The sequence below is a fragment of the Silurus meridionalis genome, chromosome 28 (assembly GCF_014805685.1).
Source record: "Silurus meridionalis isolate SWU-2019-XX chromosome 28, ASM1480568v1, whole genome shotgun sequence".
In the NCBI taxonomy this organism is placed as follows: Eukaryota; Metazoa; Chordata; class Actinopteri; order Siluriformes; family Siluridae; genus Silurus; species Silurus meridionalis.
In genome coordinates, this window is record NC_060911.1 from 13021666 (window position 1) to 13047161 (window position 25496).

Below are 25496 nucleotides of genomic sequence, written 5' to 3' on the forward strand. Positions count from 1 at the left end.
TTACTATAGAGTTTGTGCAAATGTTTTAAGTTAGATAATATATATTGGGAAATTGGGAGCTCAGTTGTTAAAGCTCTGAGTTACTAATCAGAAGGTTGATGGTTTAAGCCCTGGAATTGCCAAGCTGCCGCTGTTGGGCCCTTGCGTGAGGCCCTTAACTCGCTGTGCTTTAGAGATGCTGTATCCTGGTTGACCCCAGCTTCCTAACATCACAGGGATATGTGAATAAATAATTTCATTGTGTTGTAATATACATGTGATGAGTATAAAATCCATTTATATAATATCTCTTCAGCATATTGCTAGCATAGTAACATTAGCTAGTGCATAACTATTTTTCCTTTCTGCTTGGTTAAAGCTGACACAGGACAGGAACGTTGAGTTAAGCTGTCAATGGGTGGAACTAAATCATTGGGCGTGTTGGGAAGTGACGTCACTTACAGCCGATGTCCAACAGGGGAAAAGCCAAATAATACCTGAGAATTTTTTTTTTTTAACAATAGCAAACCATCGCAACAACCCGCCCTCATTAGTTACTGTTGCTATGTCCAACAAGCCATGCCACCATGACAAGAATGTCAATCGAGCTCTATGTGAAGGATCAATTGCTTCCTTATATTAATACAGTAATACCTCGGTACTCGTCTGTAATTCATTAACATTTACAACATATATGACATGACCTACAACTGAGCAGGGGAGGATTAAGGGCCTTGCTCAAGGGCCCAGCACTGGCAGCTCGGTGTTGGTGGAATTTTAACCTGTGACCTTCTGATCCAAAGTACAATGCCTTAACTACCTCATTCGAAACTTGTCACCAGTGCTAAAAGTGCCGAACAACTTTTTTTTTAAATAAGGGCAGGCGTATAAAGCGATCCTATAATCAGATACTGTATAGAAAATAACATTTATCTTCACTTTAAAGTGTAAAAACAAACAAAAAAAAACACCTTATAAAATACAGCATTCTTTAGAGTTACCTTTTTTATTTATAATTATTTTCTATGTATTTTGAACATTTTAAACAACATTATTTTAACAATTGTTTAACGCCGTCTTGGTAGCATTTTTAAACCCTTTAGGACCCGTGCTTCAGGCTAAAATGCACAGAAAGCAGAATGTTTTGGAGACTAATCTGTTCACAAGCCAACATGAGACTCATCTGTTTTACAGCGAGTCTGAAGCGCTAAAAAGTTTCATCGCAAGTCGGTATTCAGTTCCTAAACCCAGCCATTATGGTTGCACAAGCCAGTGCGCTCTTAGCGCCGGTCCCAAGCCCGGATAATTGGGGAGCGTTGTGTTAGGAAGGGCATCCAGCATAAAACGTGCCAAATCAAATACGCGGATCAGGAATCAGGAGAGATTATTATTGGGAGTGACGAGGATGGACAGCATTAGAAATGAGTTTATTCGAGGGACAGCGCATGTAGGACGTTTTGGGGACAAAGTAAGAGAGGCCCGACTGAGATTTTGGACATGTGCAGAGGAGGAACATGAGGTATATCGGTAGGAGAATGCTGAGGATGGAGCCACCAAGAAGAAGGAAAAGAGGAAGGCCAAGTAGCAGGATTATGGATGTGGTGAGGGAAGACATGCATTCAGTTGGTTTGAAAGAGGCAGATGTACAGGACAGGGGCGTATGGGGACAGATGATGCGCTGTGGCGACCCCTAATGGGAGAAGCCAAAAGAAATTGTTATATGGCCAAAATGATTAGCGTGACAAAAACCAGTTTGTTTCTTGAAGAAATAATTTTTCCATTAGGACACACACACACACTTTCCAGAAACATTCCCTCATGAACATTGGGTCAAGTTTGTATCAATGGAACTACTGCTGCTTCAGAAGGAACATGAAAAGAAGGTACCAGGGTGAGGGAACATGACCAGAGGGTACCATGGAGAACTGTCTGTAGCAAAACAGAATTTATAGCAATTACATCTGAATCACTTTGTGGGATTGTTGGAAGATCTCGACAGACATTCCCACAAACAAAAAACTTAGGAACCCATTAAAGTCTGGAAGTCCTTTGGTGTTCACAAAACCACAGTGACCGATGGCTCAACGTGAACACACTTGTGCATCTTAAGTGTGCTCGAATGCGGGAATCTTCGTCCACACTGTGAGCAGTGGTAGGGCTTCTCTCCGGTATGAATGCGTTGGTGTATTTGGAGGTGACTCGGGCGTCGAAAACTCTTCCCGTAAAACGGCTTCTCCCCAGCGTGAATGCGCAGGTGGATCTTCAGGTGGCTTTTGCGCCTAAAACTCTTCTTGCATTGTGAACATTGATAGGGCTTCGCTCCGGTGTGGATGCGCTGGTGCGTCTGGAGGTTGCTCCGTCGCTGAAAACTCTTCCCACACTGCGAGCAAGGGTACGGCTTCTCTCCTGTGTGAACGAGCTGGTGGATCTGTAGGGTTGTCTGAAAAGCGAAACGCTTGCCGCACTCTGAGCATTCGTATGGTTTTTTGATTACAGGAACGTGCTGGGGTTCTTTATCGCTCTGATCAGGAAAACCTTCCCCACATCATGACACATTATTCCGGTCTTCTGCACTGGTGTGTTTGGTTACTGCTAGAATGAGTAAAACTCTTGCTGCGATTGACATCTTCCTGTTCTTGTCCAGGGGTGATGGGGAGAATTCCAGAAAGGGTTTGGGGGCTACTCCTAGTAGGCATCATATCCTCAATACAGTGGCTTCTTCTGATGTGTTTCTGGAGATAAATTTGGGAAGTGTACAAAAGATGACACAATGAACAGGAGAAGACTTGCTCCAGGCCATCTTTCATTTCTGGAACATCAAAGAAAAAGTATTAGACACTTGTTCCTCATAATGGGACATGAACATGCACATAGGTATTTTTGTAAAACAATTTTAAATGGTTAAATAGACGAGAGGGTTTTAATAGCCACTGGTTGCCATTTCAGCAGTGATGATAAAATCTCAAAATTTGCATATAACCGTTTACGGAGGTCTTCATATTCCAAAGGCAGTTGAATTCAAGGCTGTGATCTCTTGGGTACTCCTCTCCGTACCACACCAAAAGCTCCTGTCCTGGTTTGATGGATTAGCAGCAACGGTAGTAAATCCCTTCTCGATACTGGAGCACCACTAGGTTGACCTAGTCACTAATGGAGCCTAGAGGCTCTTGGGAATTATTTCTCTCTGCACCTGCGTTTACCTGCTGCCTAGTCAAACAATTTAAGCATATGATTTGTATGCTAGTACACAAAGGCTAGGATACATGGCTTTAATTTCTTATCTGCTGTCATGAGATCCGTAAGACAAAGGAGACACTAAGTCGTGTTCTGCATATGAACTCTATTGTGTTTGGATTTTTAAACAATTTTTCTTAGCACATTTCAGCTCTTCTTCTTGTGGCTGCTCCCATTAGGGGTCGCCACTGTGGATCATCCGTCTCCATACTACTCTGTCCTCTACATTTGCCTCTTTCTCTTTTCTCCTTCCTGGTGGCTCCATCCTCAGCATTCTTCTACCGATATGTGCCATGTCCCTCCTCTGCACATGTCCAAACCATCTTAATCTCACCTCCCTCACCTTGTCTCCAAAACATCCTACATGCGCTGTCCCTCTAATAAACTCGTTTCTAATCCTGTCCATCCTCATCACTTTCAATAAAAACCTCTACATCTTCAGCTCTGCTACCTTCAGCTCCACCTCCTGTCTTTTACTCAATGCCACTGTCTCTAATCTACACAACATCTCAGGTCTCACCACAGTCCTATAAACTTTCCATTTCACTCTCACAGATACTCTTCTATCACAAATCACTCCTGCTATCACTCTTCTCCACCCACTCCACCCTGCCTGCACTCTTTTCTTTACTTCTCTATCACACTCTCCATTACTCTGCACTGTTGACACCAGGTACCTGAACTCCTCCACCTTCTCCAACGCTTCTCCCTGCAACCGCACCCCTCCACTGCCCTCCCTCTCATTCACACACATGTACTCTGTCTTACTCCTACTGACTTTCATTCTCTCATTTTAGCTCATTTTCTAGTAAATATGTATAATTATTAAAATATAAATGCCTTACCGAGATATTCATCATCATTCTCATGATCGTCTTTGATATGTTGCTGTTCCACTGGGATGTCGTGACCCAAAGCTGATGTTCCTTGACCTAAAATCCCAAAGTTAAAATCATCCCCAATGCAAAAAGAAAGGCAGGAAAATGTACTGCATTGAGTCGATAATGAAGTTAGACTTCAAAGTTTCATTCATCACATCTCCTGTGTTCTGTGGTCTTACCAAAGTAACCTTCATCTTCGGATTCTTCCACTTTTACAATCCGCAGTAATGCCTCGTTCTGATCTTCCACAGCGTCCTCCAGAGGGTCCGATGTCCCTACGTTCGAATCTGTACAAGTTTCCGTCTGCACGTTTTTGCAAAACTATTGGCCAAAAGAACAATTTATTCTTTAGTAGAAAAGAAACTCTTTTTGTATTCCCGTTTTATAAACGTTCAGCAGCTCATTATCGAGAGACTCCTTTATAAATTCCTTTGGTCAGTCTAACCAGCTCTTTTAAAACCAGCTACACACCATGGGCATTAAACAAACTGCATCTAAAGAAAGAGATTTTGATGGGTTTAATAGAGACTAGGGGTGGAACAGTACACACAATTCACAGTTTGGTACTCAATTTTTAAGTCAATTTCGGTATATTTTACCGAAATTATTAACATTTGTGAACAACATTTTGAAAACAATTTTAAATAAAACGATGGCTTGGTTAAAAAATATATTTGTGTGTGTGTGTATGTGTGTATATATATATATATATATACACACACACACACACACACACACACACACACACACACACACACAGTGAGGAAAATAAGTATTTGAACACCCAGCTATTTAGCAAGTTCTCCCACTTAGAAATCATGCAGGGGTCTGAAATTGTCATCGTAGGTGCATGTCCACTGTGAGAGACATAATCTAAAAAAAAAAAAATCCAGAAATCACAATATATGATTTTTTAACTATTTATTTGTATGTCTCTCTAAGTGGGAGAACTTGCAAAATAGCAGGGTGTTCAAATACTTATTTTCCTTACTGTGTATGTATATATATATACTGTATGTGTATATATATATACTGTATATGTATATATATAAATAATGTGTGTGTATGTATGTGAAATAAAATAAATCAAATTAAACCAAAACACATTATACTGATTTAATGATTTAATAAACTGATCAAATAAAATTAAATAAATGGACAAATTAAATTAAAAATCATTTACTTTTGGTAGACTCCAACTGAGTAATACAGATGCGCGTTTTACATAATTGAACAATATTAAATTTTCTATTTAATCTAAATATCCTGTGTTTTTGAAATGCCTACATTGTGTTGTTTATCCATTCCATTTATTTATTCATAAATGAATTTATTCCTTCTATCCTTCATTCATTTATTCCCTCGATATGCAAATTTCTCCTTTGCATAAAACGTTAAAGAATCCACATGGATTGTCGTAAAAACGTTGGCGATGACTGGAAGCGATTTCTTTTCCACCAGTTAATATGTTGATACTTGGATTTGAACAATGTACTAAAACAAGGATTGCATTCGGTTGCATTCAAAATGTTACACCCCTAATCGACACCCCTACTGGAGGTGTGTGGAATTGCAAATGAGTGATTGAGGTGGAATATAACTATTTCAAAATCCAATTAAAAAAACCTGCGTTAACACATTGTGGCGAGTTTGAGTCTGGAGTTTCTTCGTTTATTCCTATCTAAATGTTCTTCTGTTGAACTGATGCTGAACTGTATGTTGGTGATCAGTAGATACACCAAGCGCCAATCAAAACATGTTCAAAACGCAGCGCGTGCTCGACCCTGATTGGTCACCTGCTGTGTGCTTACGTTTTTATCAGGAACGACTGATTTCGACAAAAATTCAGTTGAGTAAAAAGATATTTGATTAAAATTGCAGGTATGTGAAAAAGCTATTTAAGTACAGTAAAAAATTACATTTACTTTCTTACTGCACTGAACAGTGGACCATCTTTACTGATTTCCTCCATAATTTAGTCTTGGCCAAGTCCAAAAGATCATCTAGGTCTCCCCTACAACATGCTGGAGATCCACTATGGAGGCTTAAAGGGAAATCATCCTCTGATGTATGTGAAACCAGCCAACCACATCTATCTGTCTGAACTCCTGCTCAGGCTACAACATGTACATGAACCCACAGACATGGACATTTTTAATGAGGAACACTTACCTGTGAGCGACCATGACAGTCTGGTCTGCTGCCTTCTGCTTGGGCAGTGCCATTTCTTTTCCAAACATGGTGTGTAGAACGACTGTCAAAAAGTTCAATTTTGCTTTCATCTGACCATACTATAGTCTCCCAATGATCCACAGGCTTCTCCAAATGCTCTTTCGCAAACTTTAACCGAGTCTCAACCTGCTTTTTGTTCCGCAATGGAGTCTTGCGTGGTGAGTGTGCATGGATGCCATGACGGCTCAGTGCATTGCTTATAGTTTTCTTTGAAACAACAGTACCTGCTAATGCAAGGTCTTCCTGAAGTTCTGCCCGAGTGGTTCTTGGCTCTTGGCGAACTCTCCTGATTATTCTTTGGACTCCTCGGACAGGGATCTTACGTGGAGCACCTGATCGTGGCCGGTTTATGGTGAACTGATGCTCTTTCCATTTCCGGATAATGGCCCCCACAGTGCTCACAGGAACATTCAGCATTCTGGAAATGCGCCTATAACCATTCACGTTATGCATTTCAATGATACGATTACGAAGATCTTGAGAGAGTTCTTTGCTTTTACCCATCATGAAGTCTTTCCTGTGTGCCTCTTGGGTAATGAGAAGCCTTTATAGGCCAGCAATTAGGACTAAAGCAGCTGATATCAATTAGTACTGATAGGGGGCAGGGTTTCTCTCTCAATACTGACAGATTTCAGGTGATCTCCTGGCTTTCTATGCCATTTTGCACCTTGTGATCTTCATGTGTTCAATACTTATTCCCTGTGTCATTTCACTTTATTTATTATGACTCAACTTGTAGACTTAAATCTTCTGATTTTCTTATTTCATTATTTGGCTTGATGGATACATCTGGTGGAAATTTTTTGTCAATAGCCCACTTAGAAATCCCCTTACTGATGAAAATGCTGATTTGTCAAATACTTATTTTTCCCGCTGTACCTGTATAAAAAAAAAAAAAAAAGAAAAACAAGTTTGCTCAAGGACGTTGAAAGTTTTGTATAAAGTTACATCAAATCATTTCTTTCTTATACACAGTATAGACGTGTAGAAGTGAGGTGATCTATAATCACACTATCAGGCGTCACATGGTCAGGATGCACTCCTTGTAATATCAGGTTCTTGTCAAGGTTTCCTCATAAGAGAGCTGTTTCCCCTTTTCTCCTCTCTCAATCTGTCTCTCTTTCTCTATCTATCAAGTTAAGCATGCTTGTGAGGTAGCGCATCCTTTCTTTTTCCCAGATCTACCTGATTGGGTTGACGATGAACACTGTTTCCTTTTGACTGTGGATCCCCTCAAGGTTTCTTCCATGAGGTTTCAGGGAGTTTTTCCTTGCAACTGTCTCACTCATTAGAAATACAGTTATAGGCACTAAACTTATAAACTGAAGTAAAGTGGGTCTCCAACTTTAAATTCCTGGGATTTCATATCTCAGGATCAGGATCTGTACTGGCACCTGAACACTTCAGCTCTGGTTATTCAACAGCACCTGCACTTCTTGAGGAGTCTTAAGAAAGTCTGTCTGTCTCCAGGGATTCTAAGGAGTTTTTTTTTCTCTCTATCCATCCATCCATCCATCCATCCATCCATCCATAGTCTGTCTGTCGCGCGCGCCCCATCTTTAACTTTCACCTACTTGCTGTAGGAGCTTTAAACCGTGGCCACGCCCACTAGCGCGCTTCAAACATCAAAGGAAACAAAACCGTTAAAACTTTACATTGAAGTCTAAATAAAGCAAAATATTTTTAAACTAAGCCTTTGATGTTTAAGGGACAGAAGCGACTCTCTGTCCCGAGAGAAATGAATCTACTTGTTTGAATGCGGCTGTGTTTCTATATGAATGACATCATTGTTATTCTTGTTAAACAGATGAACCGACCCGCGCTGCATATTCATTATTGTGATAGAACTTAAATATCCATACAGTTCAGTCCATACGCCATTTTGCCCACTTTCTCCACTGGGATGTAGATGGAGCTCTTCTGCTTTTCCTGAACTCACCTTTCTCTAAAGCAGGACCAGACCAGTTCCTAAAACACAGCTGGAACAAGGAATCGATATTTTTCTTAAACTGGATTAGATTAAAACCAGATTAGAAATATCCCTTGAGGAGCTCAGGGGGTTTCTTCTTCTTCTTCTTGTGGTGTTTTATAGCAGGTTTGGCAGACCACCGAAAAGGTGTATTACCGCCACCTACTGATCTGGTGTGTGGAGCGAACACAGAATGGTGGGTGGGGGGAACACACACTTGCAGGACACTTATCAAGAATGTGTCTCACTGTTTCCAATTCCCCACACTTTTTACATTCACTCGATTCATGCTTACCTATTCTAAAGAGACTATGGTTTAATGCAGCATGTCTAATTCTCAATCTTGTGATGATGACACCCTTCTTCCTATTTCCCAAACTTTTCATCTCATTTCCAACATTCTCCTGTATCTGGAAGAGATGTCTTCCTTTACTCCCACTATTCCATACTTCCTGCCATCTTTTACATACTTCAGATGAAATCACTGCCTTAAATTCAGCTCTATCTGAGAATGATTGAATGCTTTCTTTGCTAGCAGGTCCACCGTTTCATTTCCATCCACACCAACATGAGCAAGTACCCAAAGAAAATTTACCTCCACCCTCAGCTGCCTAATTCTAAACAGACTTTATAAGATTTCTAATATTAAGTCTTGCCTTGATTCGGATTTTCCACTTTTTAGACTAGAGAGGGCTGCCATTGAATCACTACAAATCACTGTTCTTTCTGGTTGGACTTGTTCGATCCACTGTAGGGCTAGAATGATTGCTAAAAGTTCGGTAGCAAAAACTGACACTTGATCTGAAAGTCTTTTTGCGATCTTTGTCTCACAAGCAGGGATATATGAAGATAAACATGCTTAAGTTCCAGTGACCACTGTTCCTGCCCCTCTCCCCTCCGTGGATCTTCCCACTTCGTCCAGGTCTGCCTCTGGATAGTGTTTTCTTCAACTGGAGGCCACTCTGTGCAGCTTGGGACGGTTTCTCATCAACACCTTGGGTGGTTCCATTAAATCCCGGAGTAAGAACGGGCGCTTTGAGGATGGATTGGACTGACTCAGGACTACTTTTCGCTTCTGATCATCACTGCACCCCGCAACATCGTATATCTGCTATAAATGGACATTCAGTGCAACCCAGATGAGGATGGGTTCCCTCTTGAGTCCGGTTCCTCTCAAGGTTTCTTCCTTATGCCGTCCCTGGGAGATTTTCCTTCACCACAGTCGACACCGGCTCACTCATCATGGACAAACTTACTCATAAAGAACATCTTCACTTTTAATCACCACATTATCTGTGTAAAGCTGCTTTGAGACAATGTTCATTGTTAAAAGCGCTAAACAAATAAAAATAAATTGAATTGAATTGAATATATACTGCTGCTGCAGTTCTTTCAGATTCTGGGTTTTTAGAACCGTCAGTAAATACCTGTAGTGCATTGTATTACTCTCGTGTAATGTACTGCCGAACTATTAATTCAATTCGAAAATTCATCCCCGGATTACTCAATATTTTCTTAATTTGTAAATCTATTACAGGGTTATGAAACAACCAAAGTGAAGGAGCAATTTCATGATTTTTCAGCTCCAACTTGTTCACCTCCTTCCTTACAACCCAACCAAAGCTTGTTATTTCTCTGTACTCATATTCCCAACATTCTTTCAAAATCAATCTATCTGGATGATTTTCCAGATGGCCCTTTACACCATACCAGTACCTTAGTCTGAGCTGAAACCTGCGCAGTTCAAAGGGCAATTATCCCATTTCCACCTGTAGTGAGGCTATCGGGGATGATCGAAACGCACCACAACAAATTCGCAGAGCTTGATTTTGTATTACCTCAATCTTTTTAAGTATTGTTTTTGCTCGCAGAACCGTATATTAGACAGCCATAATCAATGTGTGACCTAATCACAGCACAGTAAATTCTTTTTAAAGACTGACACGTTGCCCCCCCATTCTACTCCTGATAAGCATCTCAATACATTCATTCCTTTTTTTTATCAGTTTCTGAATATGTGTTCCAAAAGTGAATTTAAAATCCATCCACATTCCCAAAAACCTTACTACCTTTACCTGTTCCAACTTGTGCCCGTACATTTCAATATTCAAGCTTGGAATGTTCTTCTTTTTTCGGAAAGCTCATCACTTGCCGCAGAAAATCTCTCAGGGATTTCTATTACACATCAGTAGATGGATCTGAAGCTCCTGTTGGAAAATTGCAGCGCCTCGACTTGTTCTTCGTCTGTGATGGCGGTGTGCCTATTCCAGCGCTACCTGCAGGACTGGAGGGTGGTTTTGATGGGACCTCATATAGTTAAGACTACAACAGAGAGGTTTCTCCCATCTCCTACAAAGCTCCATAGTAACAGAACATTCCAGATAGTGTTCTGAAGCAGATCTGTAGGGATCATAGGTGTTTTACCATAATTTTGAGGAAATGTGATGTTATATTTGGATGCTGTCGTCCTGCCACTCTCATGTGTTCATGCAGGTTTGTTGATGGTGGTCTATTGTCCCAGAGATCCCTCATGTGTGTTGCCAGAAGGCCTACAGATGTCACCATTCCCTTTCCATTGTTGAGGAACATGAACTTGTCCATCAGCTTGTTCACTGTCTGTAGTCTTCACTTTCATTTAAATGAAGACTCCATTGTTTGAACCTTTTGTGTTACCCATTTCTATTGCGTTTATATTCTTTCTGTTGATTACCATGTGCATTTGCATATTTGAATATATCTGCATTTCAACTCATAGCGTTTGAGCTCAAGGAAGGTTACACCACGTCCACACTAATACGTGTTCATTCGGAAAACGTATATTTTTCGACCTTCCGTCCACACCGTGGCGCAGTTTTCAGTCAAAGGAAACGTAGCTTTCCAAAGTGGATCAATTTGTAAATTCGCATCGCAGTGAATCCTGGTAAATGTGAAAAAGTAGTTTTCATGGATAAAAAAAACGCTCTTTCCAATTCCGTTTTCGAATATTTCCCAAAAGTTGCTCAGCCGCACCAAAAGGTCCGAAAATGTTTTCTTGAAACGTGGCGAAAATGCAAAAAGCTACGTTTTCTTCGACTGAAAACGGCGTCTTCATGTGAGGAAAAAATATCATTTTTTGCTCATGCGCCGTACAGGGACGTGAGGGTTTTTAGACAAAAAACGCATTTTCAAATAATATCCAGATTATTGCAGTAGCCAAAAACAATGATGAGGGTGTACTACTTTTTATTCTATGATTTTTTATTTTTTTTTGTGAACTTCATGCTGAAGTCAAGACAGTCTGCTTTTCAGGATTCTTTCAGTAACCATGTACGGTACATATTGGAACGATTAAAGCAGGGGTCACCAGCATGGTTCGCGTGGGCACCAGGTCTCCCGCAAGGACCACATGAGTCGCCGCGTAGGCCTTTTCTAAAAAATAGCTCACCGTAGCGCCACTTACCAGTGAGCTGCATCTAATTTCTTTTGTTGCTATTATTTTTTAAATCACACTTGCATTGGTGTGAATTTCAAAATGACAGTATTAAAATATAGATGACTAGATATAAATGAATATCATTAATTATTAATAATTAACATATAATTAAAGGTAAATTAAGCAAATTTGTTATTTCAGAACTTGTGTGTTATTTGGATTGTGTGTATTAATCTGGTAGCGCTTCACATTAATCGGTACCCAAGAAGTAGCTCTGGGTTTCAAAAGGTTGGTGACCCCTGGATTAAAGCGTTCTATGAAACACAACACTGGAACAGTCCAAATATTCTATGAAGACATTACAATGTTAATTCGCTCATTTTTCTGTATCGTTTAACTGATCATCTCATTCATTTGGAGCAACAGAAAATTGTCGAAATTGGATTATTTATTGAAATTGCTAGTTGATTTATTAGTCCTTGAATGTAAATTGTCTCAGGTTTCCTTCACAACACCCTGCCATCTTACATTGCAGCCTACAGATGTCACCATTCCCTTTCCATTTTTGAGGAACATGAACTTGTCCATCAGCTTGTTCACTCTCTGTATTGTCTTCGCTTTCATTTAAATGAAGACTCCATTGTGTGAACCGTTGTGTTACCCGGTTCTATATTTATATTGCTTTTATATTCTTTATGTTGATTACTATGTGCATTTGCATATTTAAATATATCTGCATTATATGTATATATTTTAATATATGTTTAATCTTAGTGTATAAGTTTGTGTAACATTTGTAGATTTGGAATTGAATTGTCAGTGCAGGTTGTGTAATAATTTAGATTCTGCACTTTTTGTCGATTGGGTTTTTTCATTTAGACTTTGGATCTTGCATGTGGTTTAAATTGTGTTGTTAATTGTGTGTGTGTAATGTTTGATTTCACTGCTTTCTGCGTGATAGAAAGTTCGGTTTGCTTTGTGCTGCATCGTGTTTCTTTACGTGAAACTAAATTGTAAATTGGGATTAGTATCCGGGCGGTAAAGTCATTGTTGCTTTGTGGGTTTTTATGCTGAGTTTGTGAGTGTACATCGTCTGTTTTGTGTATTTGTACATTTCATTCTTGTGTTTTTACCAGAATGGACCATAAAGCATTGCACACTCAGCCATCGCCACATTGCTGATCAACTACTGAACTGTGAGAACACAAAAGCAGGATTTAACACACAATGCAACAGGTCGTAGTGTGTGTGTGTGTGTGTGTGTGTGTGTGTGTGTGTGTGTGTGTGCACGTTTGCTTGTGTTCAAGTGACCCACAGCTCTATTATTTAACTAAACAGTAACAGTTTGAGGATGGGACTATGAATCTCACACACACACACACACACACACACACACACACACACACACTTATTTATTTATTTAACTAAACAGTAATAGTTTGAGGATGGGACTATGTGAATCTCACACACACACACACACACACACACACACACACACACACACACACACACTTATTTATTTATTTATTTAACTAAACAGTAATAGTTTGAGGATGGGACTATGTGAATCTCTCTCACACACACACACACACACACACACACACACTTATTTATTTATTTATTTAACTAAACAGTAATAGTTTGAGGATGGGACTATGTGAATCTCACACACATATATATACACACACACACACTTATTTATTTATTTATTTAACTAAACAGTAATAGTTTGAGTGTGTGTGTGTGTGTGTGTGTGTGTGTGTGTGTGTGTGTGTGATTTACGTAGTACCACACACACACACACACACACATTTATTTACCTAAACATTAACAGTTTGAGGAGGATACTATATAAAACACACACACACACACACACACACACACACACACACACACACACAGAGAGAGAAGCAGAAATGGATGAGTAAGTGAACGCTGATAGACTGGAAAATGCTACAGCACAAAAAAAAAAATCCTGACCTGTTAATCAATCAGACTGCTAACAAGAGAGTGTGTGTGTGTGTGTGTGTGTGTGTGTGTGTGTGTGTGTGTGTGTGTTGAGCATCCTGGGCATTACCTTTATAAAAAGATCTAATTTTACCAAACATTTACCAAAAGTTAAACCTCAGCACAACACTCAAATTAATATCTCTGACTAAAAAACCAAAAGTCCTAAAAGGACACTGGGAAACGCTGACCTTCAGCAGAAATTGTTGCTTGTCTTTCTGCATCAGTGGAACCCTGGATTTGATCATTTATACGTTTAAACTTGTTTATAAAGGAAAGCTATAACTAATCCAATGAATAATCCAATTGTATACATTTTGAAACATAACTGCGTTTGTTATTGAAGTAAAAAGCTGGGTTGCCAGATCAACACTGTAAAACCCCTACAAAACCTTAATCTCTCAAAACTACTATACGGTGCTAAGCATTACTGCAAAATATACATTTTAAAAGTTGAATGATCTTGCGCTTGAAAGTGCTTCTCTACACAATAAAATTATAATATATATATATAAAATGCAACGGTAAAATATATGAAAATAAGAATATGTATACATAAATTTTTTTTCAAATAATAAAGAAAACTTAATTTATGTAGGATCAATAATTAGGACATTCATGCCAAAGGAAAAGTTTATCAATCTAAATAATTTTCATAATATTAATTTATATAAACGAGTGCTCTGACTAACTGATCTATGATGAAACTTTAACTTTTAAGTTGAAAGATTATTGTTTTATTATATTATCACATATCTATATACCTTCTTTATGGCTCAAAGTGTATGGACACCTGACTATAAGATTAGTATGTTCTTCTTTTTAAACATCCCATTCCACATTTAGTCCCCCATTTGCCATTTCCACTCGATTTTGTTAGTAAAGTCGGAAACATCAGAATGAAAAAAATAAATTTTTTTTTAAAAAAATCGTGATTTCTAATCAGGGCCATGCTGTTGGCACCAGATGGGCTGGTTTGAGCATTTTAGAAACCGCTGATCTCATGGGATTTTCACACCTTTTCGAAGTCCACACAGAATGGTATGAAAAAGTGTGAGTGACAGTTCTGTGGGTGGAAACACAAAAGAAAATAACAAACTGCCAGGACATTGAATAATCAAGTGTGGTGAGCGGAAAAGCATTTCGGCATGTCCAAAACACTGCACCTTGAGGTATCCGGCTACAACAGTAGATCACATCAGGTTCCACATCTGTCAGACAAGAATAGGAATCATGAGCACAGACTAAATTGGACAGCCAACCTGGCCATATTGCAGTCTATTTTTCAGCTGTCCTGTTTGAGTGACGGGCAGATCTAGAAAATTATTTATGTGGAGGCATAAGAATTATAACGGGTGGCAACACTGAAGCCTTCATCCTTGCATAGTTCTTGTGGATTCAAGGTATAAAACACATATTCAGTGTATACCCTGGGGTGCACAATTTTATATTGGTTTCTTCTTCTTCTTCCGGCTGCTCCCATTAGGGGGTGCCACAGCAGATCATCTGTCTCCATACCCCTCTGTCCACTATGTCTGTATCTTGCAAACCAGCTACCTGCATGTCTTCCCTCACCACATCCATAAACCTCCTCCTTGGCCTTCCTCTTTTTGTCCTTCCTGGTGGCTCCATCCTCAGCATTCTTCTACCGATATACCCCATGTCCCTCCTCTGCACATGTCCAAACCATCTAAATCGGGCCTCTTTCACTTTGTCCCCAAAACGTCCTACATGCACATGTGAACTTGTTTCTAATCTTGTTCATTATCATCAACAAAAATCTCAACATCTTCAGCTCTGCTACCTCCAGCTCCACCCCCTGTCTTTTACTCAATGCCACGGTCTCTAAACCATACAACATCTCAGGTCTCACCACAGTCCTATAAACTTTCCTTTTCACTCTCACAGATACTCTTCTATCACAAATCACTCCTGCTATCACTCTTCTCCACCCACTCCACCCTGCCTGCACTCTTTTCTTCACTTCTTTAACACACCCTCCATTATTGTTGCACTGTTGACCCCAGGTACCTGAACTTCTCCACCTCTTCTCCCTGCAACCGCACCACACCACTGCCCTCCCTCTCATTCACACACATGTACTCTGTCTTACTCCTACTGACTTTCATTCCTCTTTTCTCCAGCATGTACCTCCACCTCTCCAGGCTCTTCTCCACCTGCTCCCTACTCTCAACACAAATCACAATATCATCTGCAAACATCATAGTCCAGGGAGACTCCTGTCTGACCTCGCCCTTTAACCTGTCCATCACCACTGCAAACAGGAAAGGGCTCAGAGCCGATCCTCGATGCAGTTCCACCTCCACCTTAAACCAGCCTGACGTTCCTACTGCACATTTGACTGCTGTTACACTGTCCTCATACATGTCCTGCACCACCCTCACATACTTCTCTGACACACCAGACTTCCTCATACAATACCACAACTCCTCTCTCCCCCCTGTCGTACGCTTTCTCTAAATCCACAAACACACAATGCAACAACTTCTGTCCTTCTCTATACTTGTTAATCAACATTCTTAAAGCAAATAATGCGTCTGTGGTGCTCTTCCTTGGCATGAAACCATACTGTTGCTCACAGATGGTCACCTCTTCTCTCAGCCTGGCTTCCACTACTCTTTCCCATAACTTCATGGTGTGACTGATCAACTTAATTCCACTGTAGTTACTGCAGGTCTGCACATCTCGGTTATTCCTAAAAACTGGTACCAGCACACTCCTTCTCCATTCCTCAGGCATCATCTCACCTTCCAGAATGGTAAAGCTGGTAAAAACTCCACTGCCATCTCTCCTAAACATCTCCATGCTTTTACCGGTATGTCATCTGGTCCAACCAAATTTCCACTCTTCATCCTCTTAATCGCTGCTGTCACTTCCTCCTTACTAATCCTATTCACTTCCTTCTTCACCATTTCCACCTTATCCAACCTTCTCCCTCTCTCCTTGTCCTTATTAATGAGCTTCTCAAAATACTCCCTCCATCTTCATAACACACTCTCCTCACTAGTCAACATATTTCTATCTGTATCCTATTGCTCTAACTTGCAGCACACACTGTCCCCTACCAACGCCTTACAGTCTCCAATCTCCTTCAGGTTGCATTTTCTGCATAGAACCTAGTCCGCCTGTGTGCACCCTCCTCCACTCTTATACGTCACCCTATGCTCCTTCTCCTTTTTAAAATAAGTGTTCACCATTCATTCATATGTTCACCTTCTACCACCTCATCTAACTCACTCCAGAATTTTTCCTTCTCCTCCATCTCACATCCCACTTGTGGAGCATAAGCACTGATGACATTTATCATCACGCATTCAACTTCCAGCTTCACGTTCATCGCCCTATCAGAAACTCTCTTCACCTCCACTACACTCTTACTGTACTCTTCCTTCACAATCACCCCTACACCATTTCTCTTTCCATCCACACCATGATAGAACATTTTAAACCCACCTCCAATGTTCCTGCTCTTACTCCCTTTCCACTTGGTCTCCTGAACACACATCTCCTCTCCATCATATTAGCTGCCTCTCTCCCTTTACCAGTCATAGTACCAACATTTAAAGTACCAACCAGAACCTCCACTCTCCTCCAATTCTCCTTTCCCTGCTGTCTCTGTAGAAGTCTTCCTCCTCTCCTTCTCCTCCTTCGGCCAACAGTAGCACAATTTCCACTGGTACACTTCTGGCTAATAATACCCATTATTATGAAATTACGGAGTAAAGTTAGGAGCTTTGAAGATGGATTCGGACTCTTTTTAATCTCAAAAGTCTGCTACACTGACTCAGTACTACAGTTTGCATTTGATCACCATCACCGCACACCTCAACAACATTTAGCTGCAATGAATGGACATTCGGTGTCACCCAGGTGAGGAGGGGTTCCCTCTTGAGTCTGGTTCCTCTAAAGGTTTCTACCTTATGCCGTCTTGTTTTTTTTTTCCTTGCCACAGTCGTCACCAGCTCACTCATTAGTGTCAAACTTACACATTACACAAACTTAAAATATTATTAATTCTTTATCACCACATTATCTGTGTAAAGCTTTTTTGAGACAATGTTCATTGTTAAAAGCACAATACAAACAAAAGTTAATTGAATTTAATTGAACTGCATATAGCTGTATAAGTGATCCTGATCAATTGGTGTTAAATATGTAAAAGCTAAGAGCTATTCTTTGCCCCTGGTGTGATCTCTTCCGCTTTAATATCTCCTGTGATCATTTGTCATGGCACTTTGAAAATGATTTATTGCACTATATAGCACTTTTATATCTATACTTACAGAAAGGCGCATCTCTTTAATACCCATACAAGAGGTCAAACAAGCGGTAAATCAGGAGGGGTTGAGAACGGTGGGTCTGGCAACATGACTTTGCTCTGGGGTATTTGGTTAGGAAAGGCGGAACGGGCTCCACCCCCCAGACATCATCACCATCACCAACATCAGCATCAGCACCGCACAGAGCGAGCGAGCGAGAGAGACGGAAAGAGAGAGAGGGAAAAAGAGAGAGAGGTAGAAAGAGAGAGAGAGAACTCCTGGGCTCTCAACCTGCTGCTGCTGGTGCTCCTCTCCATGCATGTGAGTACTGTCCTGCTCATTTCTACTCATCCCTGATAACTAATGCATGTTTCATTCATGGATTTGTGTATTTTCGGTCTCTTCTTTGTGGTCTTCGTGAAAATGACATGATGTGTGTGTGTAATAGAGAGAGAGAGAGAGAGAGAGAGAGAGAGAGAGAGAGAGAGGCTAACCTGAACCGAAACCCCAGTGTAAATGTGCACATGCTGAAGTGCGGCTTCATGTTACAGCACCGAAGCTGCGCTGCATGGGTTTAGAGGGTTTAAGGTGAAAAAGCTTTCCTCTAATCCTGTTATAAAGCAGCTCGGTCACACACATATCCAGCTCTGTTTACTCTCCAAGGAGATGGTGGACATTAAAGAAAACCAAAATCCTGCTCATTCATGGTGCTGAAAATTATATGCGAATTATATATATATATATATATATATATATATATATATATATATATATATATATATATAAAAATTATGATTGATGTTATAACACGTGAGCAAAAATAAAGTGCTGGCGAAATAAAGTACAGCAGGAACAAGACTTTTGAAAAACAGTAAAGGGGTCAAATCTGGTTTTTTTCTGTATTATTCAAACACTTTTTTTATTCAAATCAATGAAAAATGTTGAAAAACGTACACAATTTCTTCACTCTTTTTTCTTTTTTGTTAAATATGACGCACTTAAAGATTACGATTGATTCGACCTTTATATATGGAGTCAGATATTCACGGATTTGCTCGAATAGCAATATAGATGTGCATAAGTTCTTCTTCTAATTAGATATTTTTTATAATCAAACAATCAGAATCATTTTTAATGCCAAGTATCATCAGTTGCATGTACTGGTGTGCTGGTGCTAAAAATATATGAAAAACTATTAAAACAAAAACCCTAAAAAATTATAAAATAATAAATAAATATAAAGACATTACTATACAGAAGGTTGATGGTTCAAGCCCTGGAATTGCCAAGCTGCCGCTGTTGGGCCCTTGCGTGAGGCCCTTAACTCTGCTTTAAGGAAGGTGTATCCTGGTTGACCCCAGCTTCCTAACATCACAGGGATATGTGAAAAATAATTCCATTGTGTTGTAATATACATGTGATGAGTATAAAACCCATTTATATAATCTCTTCAGCATATTGCTAGCATAGTAACATTAGCTAGTGCATAACTATTTTTCCTTTCTAATTATTCCTTTTATTCTTATTCTTCTTTTTGAAAACGTATCTAACAGCGTTTGTATTCGTTCTAATGGACGATTTATCAAATTATTTATTTCGGAAAAGAGCTTTCCTAGCACGGGAATATGAAAGATCAAGAAATAGACAGTAGCTGCTGTTTGACTAGTACCTGCTTGGTTCAAGCTGACACAGGACAGGAACGTTGAGAAAAGCTGATGTGTGTGTGTGTGTGTGTGTGTGAGCCGATACATACATGCAGAACGTCTCAGGCTTGCTCGATTTTATATCGTTGCAGTTTGCATCCTTTCTGCTTCAGAGCCGCTTTCGGTAGCTGATGGGAATCAGCCGTTTCTACAGTAACAATAAGTGTTACTGCTGTGCTGCTCTTTTACCCCCAGACCTGCATGTGTGTGTCAGACTGTTAATGTTTTGGGTTTTGACCGATGCAGGGTCATATGTGGAGCGTGAGACAGTCACGAATGTTGCGGAGGGATGTACGTGAGGGAAATGGCTCCATCTTTTTATCCCGAGGCTCTTTTGACATTGGTTTCATTGTGACCTTGAGCATACGTACACAGCTGAGCACAAGATCCAGGCAGCTCTGTGGGACTTTCCCATGGGTCTGTTCAGGCAGTCTCTCTCTTTCTCTCTCTCTCTCTCTCTCTCTCTCTCTCTCTCTCTCTCTCTCTCTCTCTCTCTGTCTATCTACCTATATACACTATATGGACACCTAACAATTTGGTGCTTTCTAAACATCCCATTCCAAATGTAGTTCCACATTTGCTATTATAATAAACTCTATTTTTCTGGGAAAATTTTTCGCTAGATTTTTTGGAGTGTGCTGGTGGAGATTTGTGGAGATTTGTGAAGATTCGTTCAGCCAGTTAGTAAAGCCAGGTACTGAAAAGGGACTGGAATGCAGTCAGCATTCACATTCACTTCTGTTTAATAAGCAATTGGAGCTGTATTGCAGGAGATCTTACACTTCAAACCATGGAAAACAGGTTGGAACAGGTTTGGGTCTTCTAGTTCAAGTATCTACAGAATCCACAGACATCTCACACAATTGTGTGCCTCAGAGTTTGTGCGAACAGTTTGGTGAAGAAACAAGTTTGGGAATAAAGAACCAAGAAGTGTTTCCTTTTGGGGAAGAAGCAAGAGGTTTGCGGAGGTGGTAGCTTAGTGGTTAAGGCATTGGCCTTTGGATCTGACCACATAAAGTCTGGAATTCTGCATACTTCAAAGGGTATCATTGGTCAAGCATGTCATGTAACACTGGGTTACCAGGGTTCCTGGGTCGAGCCCGAGCTCACATTATTATTAAATGTCCTCATAGTATCTGCACATGTTTCCTCTGGGCTCTCCCATTTTTCAAGCAGTAGGAGGATTAGCAAGTCTAGGTGAGAATGAGCATGGCATCCTGAGTGTATTCCCCTCATGCTTACATTTACAGCATTTGGCAAACACCATTATCCAGAGCACCTTACAACCGAGCACTTGAGGGTTAGGGTCATTGCTCAAGGGCCCAGCAATGGCAGCTTGGTGGATTTAAACTCACAACCTTCCAAATCCAAAATTCAATGCCATAACAATTAAGCTACCACCTCTCTGGTGCTTTGCTGCTCCTGGAAACCACATGTGGAAGGTGGTCTCTAACTGAGCACACATGATATGTACAGCAAATTTGTACAGTGGAAACAGCTGTACAAATTCAGCTCGCCTGAGTGGTGGTAACTTCCCTCCTGTTAAAAAATAAGTGTTTTTGGTTTGTTTGTGTACCACACCAAGTCGATTCCCTTGTAGGCTTTCAAGTAACCATTCTCCCCATTTTTTTGCACTTTCCAGGCTACTATGAGGAAACCACTGGAGCGGTAAAGATCTTCCGGAGTTCCTGCACAGCAGCGGCATGTATCGTGTGTGCTAAGACGTACTAAGCCGAGTGTTGCATCATGGGTCAACGATCACACCCCGTTGTCCGGAGGAAGCTCCGATCTGCACGGGTACTTGCACTCCTCCTTGGGATCTTGGCAATAAGCTCTGTTTCCTTCTCTGTCGTTGGTGCCTTTTTCTCCTCCCCATTCTCCTCCACCCAGTCCGAGACACCTCATGCCCCTGCTCCTCACAGGACTCTCCTCTCAGTTAGTGTTAGCAATGCCTCAGGGTACCAGGGCGATTACCCCGAGGACTTGTTCACGTTGGAACAGCGTCGTCAAGGTGCAGTGATCCTGCACATGCTTGGCATGCTGTACATGTTCATCGCGCTGGCCCTCGTGTGCGACGAGTTCTTTGTCCCTGCCCTCACGGTCATCACTGAGAAGCTGGCCATTTCGGACGACGTAGCCGGGGCGACTTTCATGGCGGCCGGAGGTTCCGCCCCTGAGCTCTTCACCTCAGTTATCGGCGTGTTTATCTCGCACAGCAACGTTGGCATCGGCACAATTGTCGGCTCGGCCGTGTTCAACATCCTGTTCGTGATCGGCATGTGCGCGGTGTTTTCGCGCGAGATCCTCAACCTGACCTGGTGGCCGCTCTTCCGTGATGTCTCCTTCTACATCCTTGACCTGATCATGCTCATCGTCTTTTTCCTTGACAACTACATCAGCTGCTGGGAGAGCATTACACTGCTGCTGGCTTACGCCGCCTATGTGCTCTTCATGAAGTTCAACTCCCAGGTGGAGGGGTTTGTTAAGGGCTTGATGAACCGCAACCAGGTGGTGGAGGTGGCCGAGACGCAGCCTAAGGTGAGCTTCCTATTGTTTTTTCTAGTTCCTCAAGGTTCTCACTCCTTTTTCTTCTTCTCTCCTCCTCATTTCAAAATTGCTCTTTCCTTCATCCCTCTTTTCTCCTCTCCTCCTTTGCCTGAAAACCATTTTTTTTATTGATCATTGGTTTCCTTTCCAACTTTAACTTTCGCTTCTTAAATCCTTCATCTTCTCTTCTCTTCTCTCTTCTCTTCTCTTCTCTTCTCTTCTCTTCTCTTCTCTCATTTGTATCTAATTTCCTATTTCACACTTCCATTGCATCCCTTTTCTTTCCTCCAGTGCTTTTCTCTCCTCTTCACTTCTCTCTATTTTTATCCTTTAATTTCCTTTGTTTGTTATTACTCTTCTCTACTTTTCTCTTCTCTCGCTTTATTTTCCCTCTCTTTTCTCATCTCATCTCCTCTTCTCTCTGATTTCCATCTTTGCTTAACTTTTCTTTCCTTGTCTTCTCCTCTCCTCTTTGTTTCCTTCTCTTAAGATAAATTACTTTACATCCCATGTTCTTTTACCTTCACTTGTCTCTCTTCTTCCTTTACCACTGCTCCTTTTTTTATTACACATATATATTTTCATCCTTCTCTTATCATCCAATGCTTTAACTACCTTTTTCTTCCTCCTCTCTTCATCTTCTTCTTGTCCTGTCCTTACCTAATCTTTACTTCCCTTTTGCTTTTCTCTTTCTACTCTCCTCTTCATTTCCCATCCTTGCTTCTCCACCCTTTCCTCAAAATTCTCTATTTGTCCTTCATATTCTCCATTTAAAATCACTTTTCTCCTTCAATCATCTCTTTTCTCCCTATTCATCCCTCTCTTATCCTTCAATCCTCTAACTAACTTCTTTTCTTCTGTCTATCTTTCTCCTTACTCCACTCTTCTTCTTCTTTTTCTGCTTGTCCTGTCCTCACCTCATGTCCTCTATCCTCTTGTCCTTGACTCACCCCTCCTTCCCTCCATCTTACCCTGATCTGCATATCTGTGTTTCAGAATTGATCACCTGGTACTGATAGAGAGAGAGAGACAGAGAGAAAAAGAAAAAGACAGCAAGACATAGACAGTTTGATAATGCACAAAAGGGTGACAAAGTGAAAATCCGTGGTGAAATTTCAGGAGTTCACCACCACAAATCGCACACCGAAGAGTCGACCCTCTAGGTTGCCTGGCAACAGGTAGCGGTACTGTTAGCAGGCGAGACGGCTTGCCTCTCACTCAAGCACACAAAAGCCTGCAATCATCGCCGATTATGTTCCTTATAGTGTAGAGCCGGATTAATACTCCGAACTCCGTCCGCTCAATCTCACAGACAGTAAACACATTCGGATAATATTTCAGCAGGACGAAGGTCTTCTTAGGCTCGTGTCTATCGAGGTCTAAGTTGAGCTCTGAACGTCATCCCGGGATCATTTCGTTCATTTGGGAAAAAAAACAAACGAAAAAAAAAACAATGTTTCTCACTTCCTATCTTACACTTTCTCTCCACTCCTTTTATTTACTTTCCTCATTCTTATTCTCTGGTCCTCTTTTCCTCTTCCCTCACCCATTTTTTTCCAATCTTCTCTCCAATTCCCATTTTTGCTCGTCCTCCTTTCCCTCAAAATGCACTACTCTTCTTTTTGTCCATTGTAAAACAAATGACTCTTCATCTCTCCTTCTTTTGTCCTTTACTCATCTCTCTTCTTCCTTTACCACTCTTCCTTTTTCTTTGCCTGATCAATTAAATTTATATGTAATATGAGTAATGTATAAAGTGCATATTGAAGTCTATGCAAGTGGGCAAACTCTCAGGGAAATCTGTATATTTATATATTCAACCAAATACATTTTTATTTGTTGAGCGCTTTTACCAATGGACAATCTTTACAAAGATAAAAGTGGTTACAAAGTTGCATTCAAAAATGAAGTTTCTTTATAATTGTAAGTTGATCTCTAACGAGCAAGCCAGTGTTGACCGTCGCGAAGCAAAAACTCTCTGAGACTTAAAACCTTGAGAGGAACCAGACTTAAACCAGAACCCATTCATTTTAGTTCCATTATTGCTGAGGTGTACTGTTCAATGATGGGCGCTGTTCATGCAACCTGTGGTCCTGAAACATTGTAGTAGACTGTTGATATTAGTTAAAGTCTAAATTCAGTCTTGAGGTGCTCAGGAACTTCATGGATCTTTAGGGTGTTATGTGATACCAGGGTTTAATTTCAAGTCCTCGTGAAGTTTATTTCCAAGACTAATACAATCCGTTGTTGAGTTGCTCAGGGATTTTAGGGTGTTCATGTGGAACCTTCTTCACACAGAGTGGTCTCCAATTGAGGAAAACTCCATCCAGAGGTAGGGATGAATCACGCAGTTTCAAACAAAAGAACAGGACAGGAACATTAGTCACTGAGGAGCACGTTTAACTAAGCAAGAATGTGCTTTACACTTGTCACATGTACATTATGGAACAGTGAAATTCCTTCTTTACAGATATTAGGAAGCTGGGGTCAGAGCGCAGGTTCAGCTATAATACAATGCCCCTGGACCTCAAGCGCCCCAAGAGTGTCAGCTTGGCGATACCAGGGGCTTGAACCCCCAACCTTTAGATCAGTAACCCAGAGTCTTTCTCACTGAGCTACGACCTTCCCGTAGTCATTTCATTAGTCGTTTCATTTGCTCGGTCAGTACAGCGGAACTGCCTGAATCGTCCTTGTTAAGTAAGATGTGAATTTTGGCATGAATATCAGTGTGAGATGATTGGGAGCGAGAAACTCGCAGGATGTTGTTCATGTGTGGGATTGTGTGAAAGTGAGAGAACATCATATCAGTGTGTCTGAATGTGTGTGTGTTATAGAGTGGCAGGTGAACCTGGTAACGTGTCATCGATGTTCTGCTGCTTTGGCAGCTGCAGGATGACGATCTATTAATCAGTCTGATCTGCTCTATGAGTTTGTCGCACTTCAGAGTGAAGCACACGATCACTCCGCACTCATTGCTGCCATGTACTGAATTTTCCCGATGCATGATCTCGGAGTTAGGGTTAGCGAGTAAAGAGCACGCCCCCCGTCTTAGCGGAAACGTAGCCCATGAAGGGGCTCTCGGCTAATGCAGGATCGTTTAAACTAGATAAGAGGAACAAATTGTGTCCTACTAAGAGACATCACGGTGTCTTCTAGAACCGTGTTATCGAGAAGGGTTGCCTTTGCTAGCGCGATGAAGTCCATATCGAAACCTGTCTGTAATTTCGCATTTAGAATTTAGAAAACACCTTA

The 25496-nt window shown here is 40.8% G+C and overlaps 3 protein-coding genes across 10 annotated transcripts in view; 1 reads left to right on the forward strand and 2 right to left on the reverse strand.

Annotated features, from left to right (window-relative positions):
- Positions 1-1902: 1902 nt before the first annotated feature.
- On the reverse strand, positions 1903-2524 carry LOC124381196 (zinc finger protein 214-like; the record flags this gene model as incomplete). The annotated part of the gene is made up of 1 exon (XM_046842614.1): positions 1903-2524. A coding segment is annotated over one exon (489 nt), but the record flags the coding sequence as incomplete, so codon positions are not given.
- On the reverse strand, positions 2518-6919 carry LOC124381267. Its single transcript, XM_046842732.1, has 4 exons — positions 6267-6919; positions 4274-4415; positions 4059-4145; positions 2518-2788 (listed from the first exon to the last, which is right to left on the reverse strand). The coding sequence occupies exons 1-4, from the start codon at positions 6831-6833 to the stop codon at positions 2535-2537; spliced, it is 1050 nt and encodes a 349-aa protein (XP_046698688.1). The 5' UTR covers positions 6834-6919; the 3' UTR covers positions 2518-2534.
- An 11333-nt stretch (positions 6920-18252) lies between these two features.
- The window catches only part of LOC124381266 (sodium/potassium/calcium exchanger 2-like), a 64674-nt gene continuing 57430 nt past the window's right edge, over positions 18253-25496 (forward strand). For all 8 annotated transcript variants that reach the window (XM_046842722.1, XM_046842723.1, XM_046842725.1 and 5 more), the window contains exons 1-2: positions 18253-18315; positions 21340-22235. In XM_046842722.1, coding sequence (XP_046698678.1) covers positions 21444-22235 — 792 coding nt within the window. In that variant the 5' untranslated portion in view covers positions 18253-18315; positions 21340-21443. The remainder of the gene's footprint in view (positions 18316-21339; positions 22236-25496) is intronic.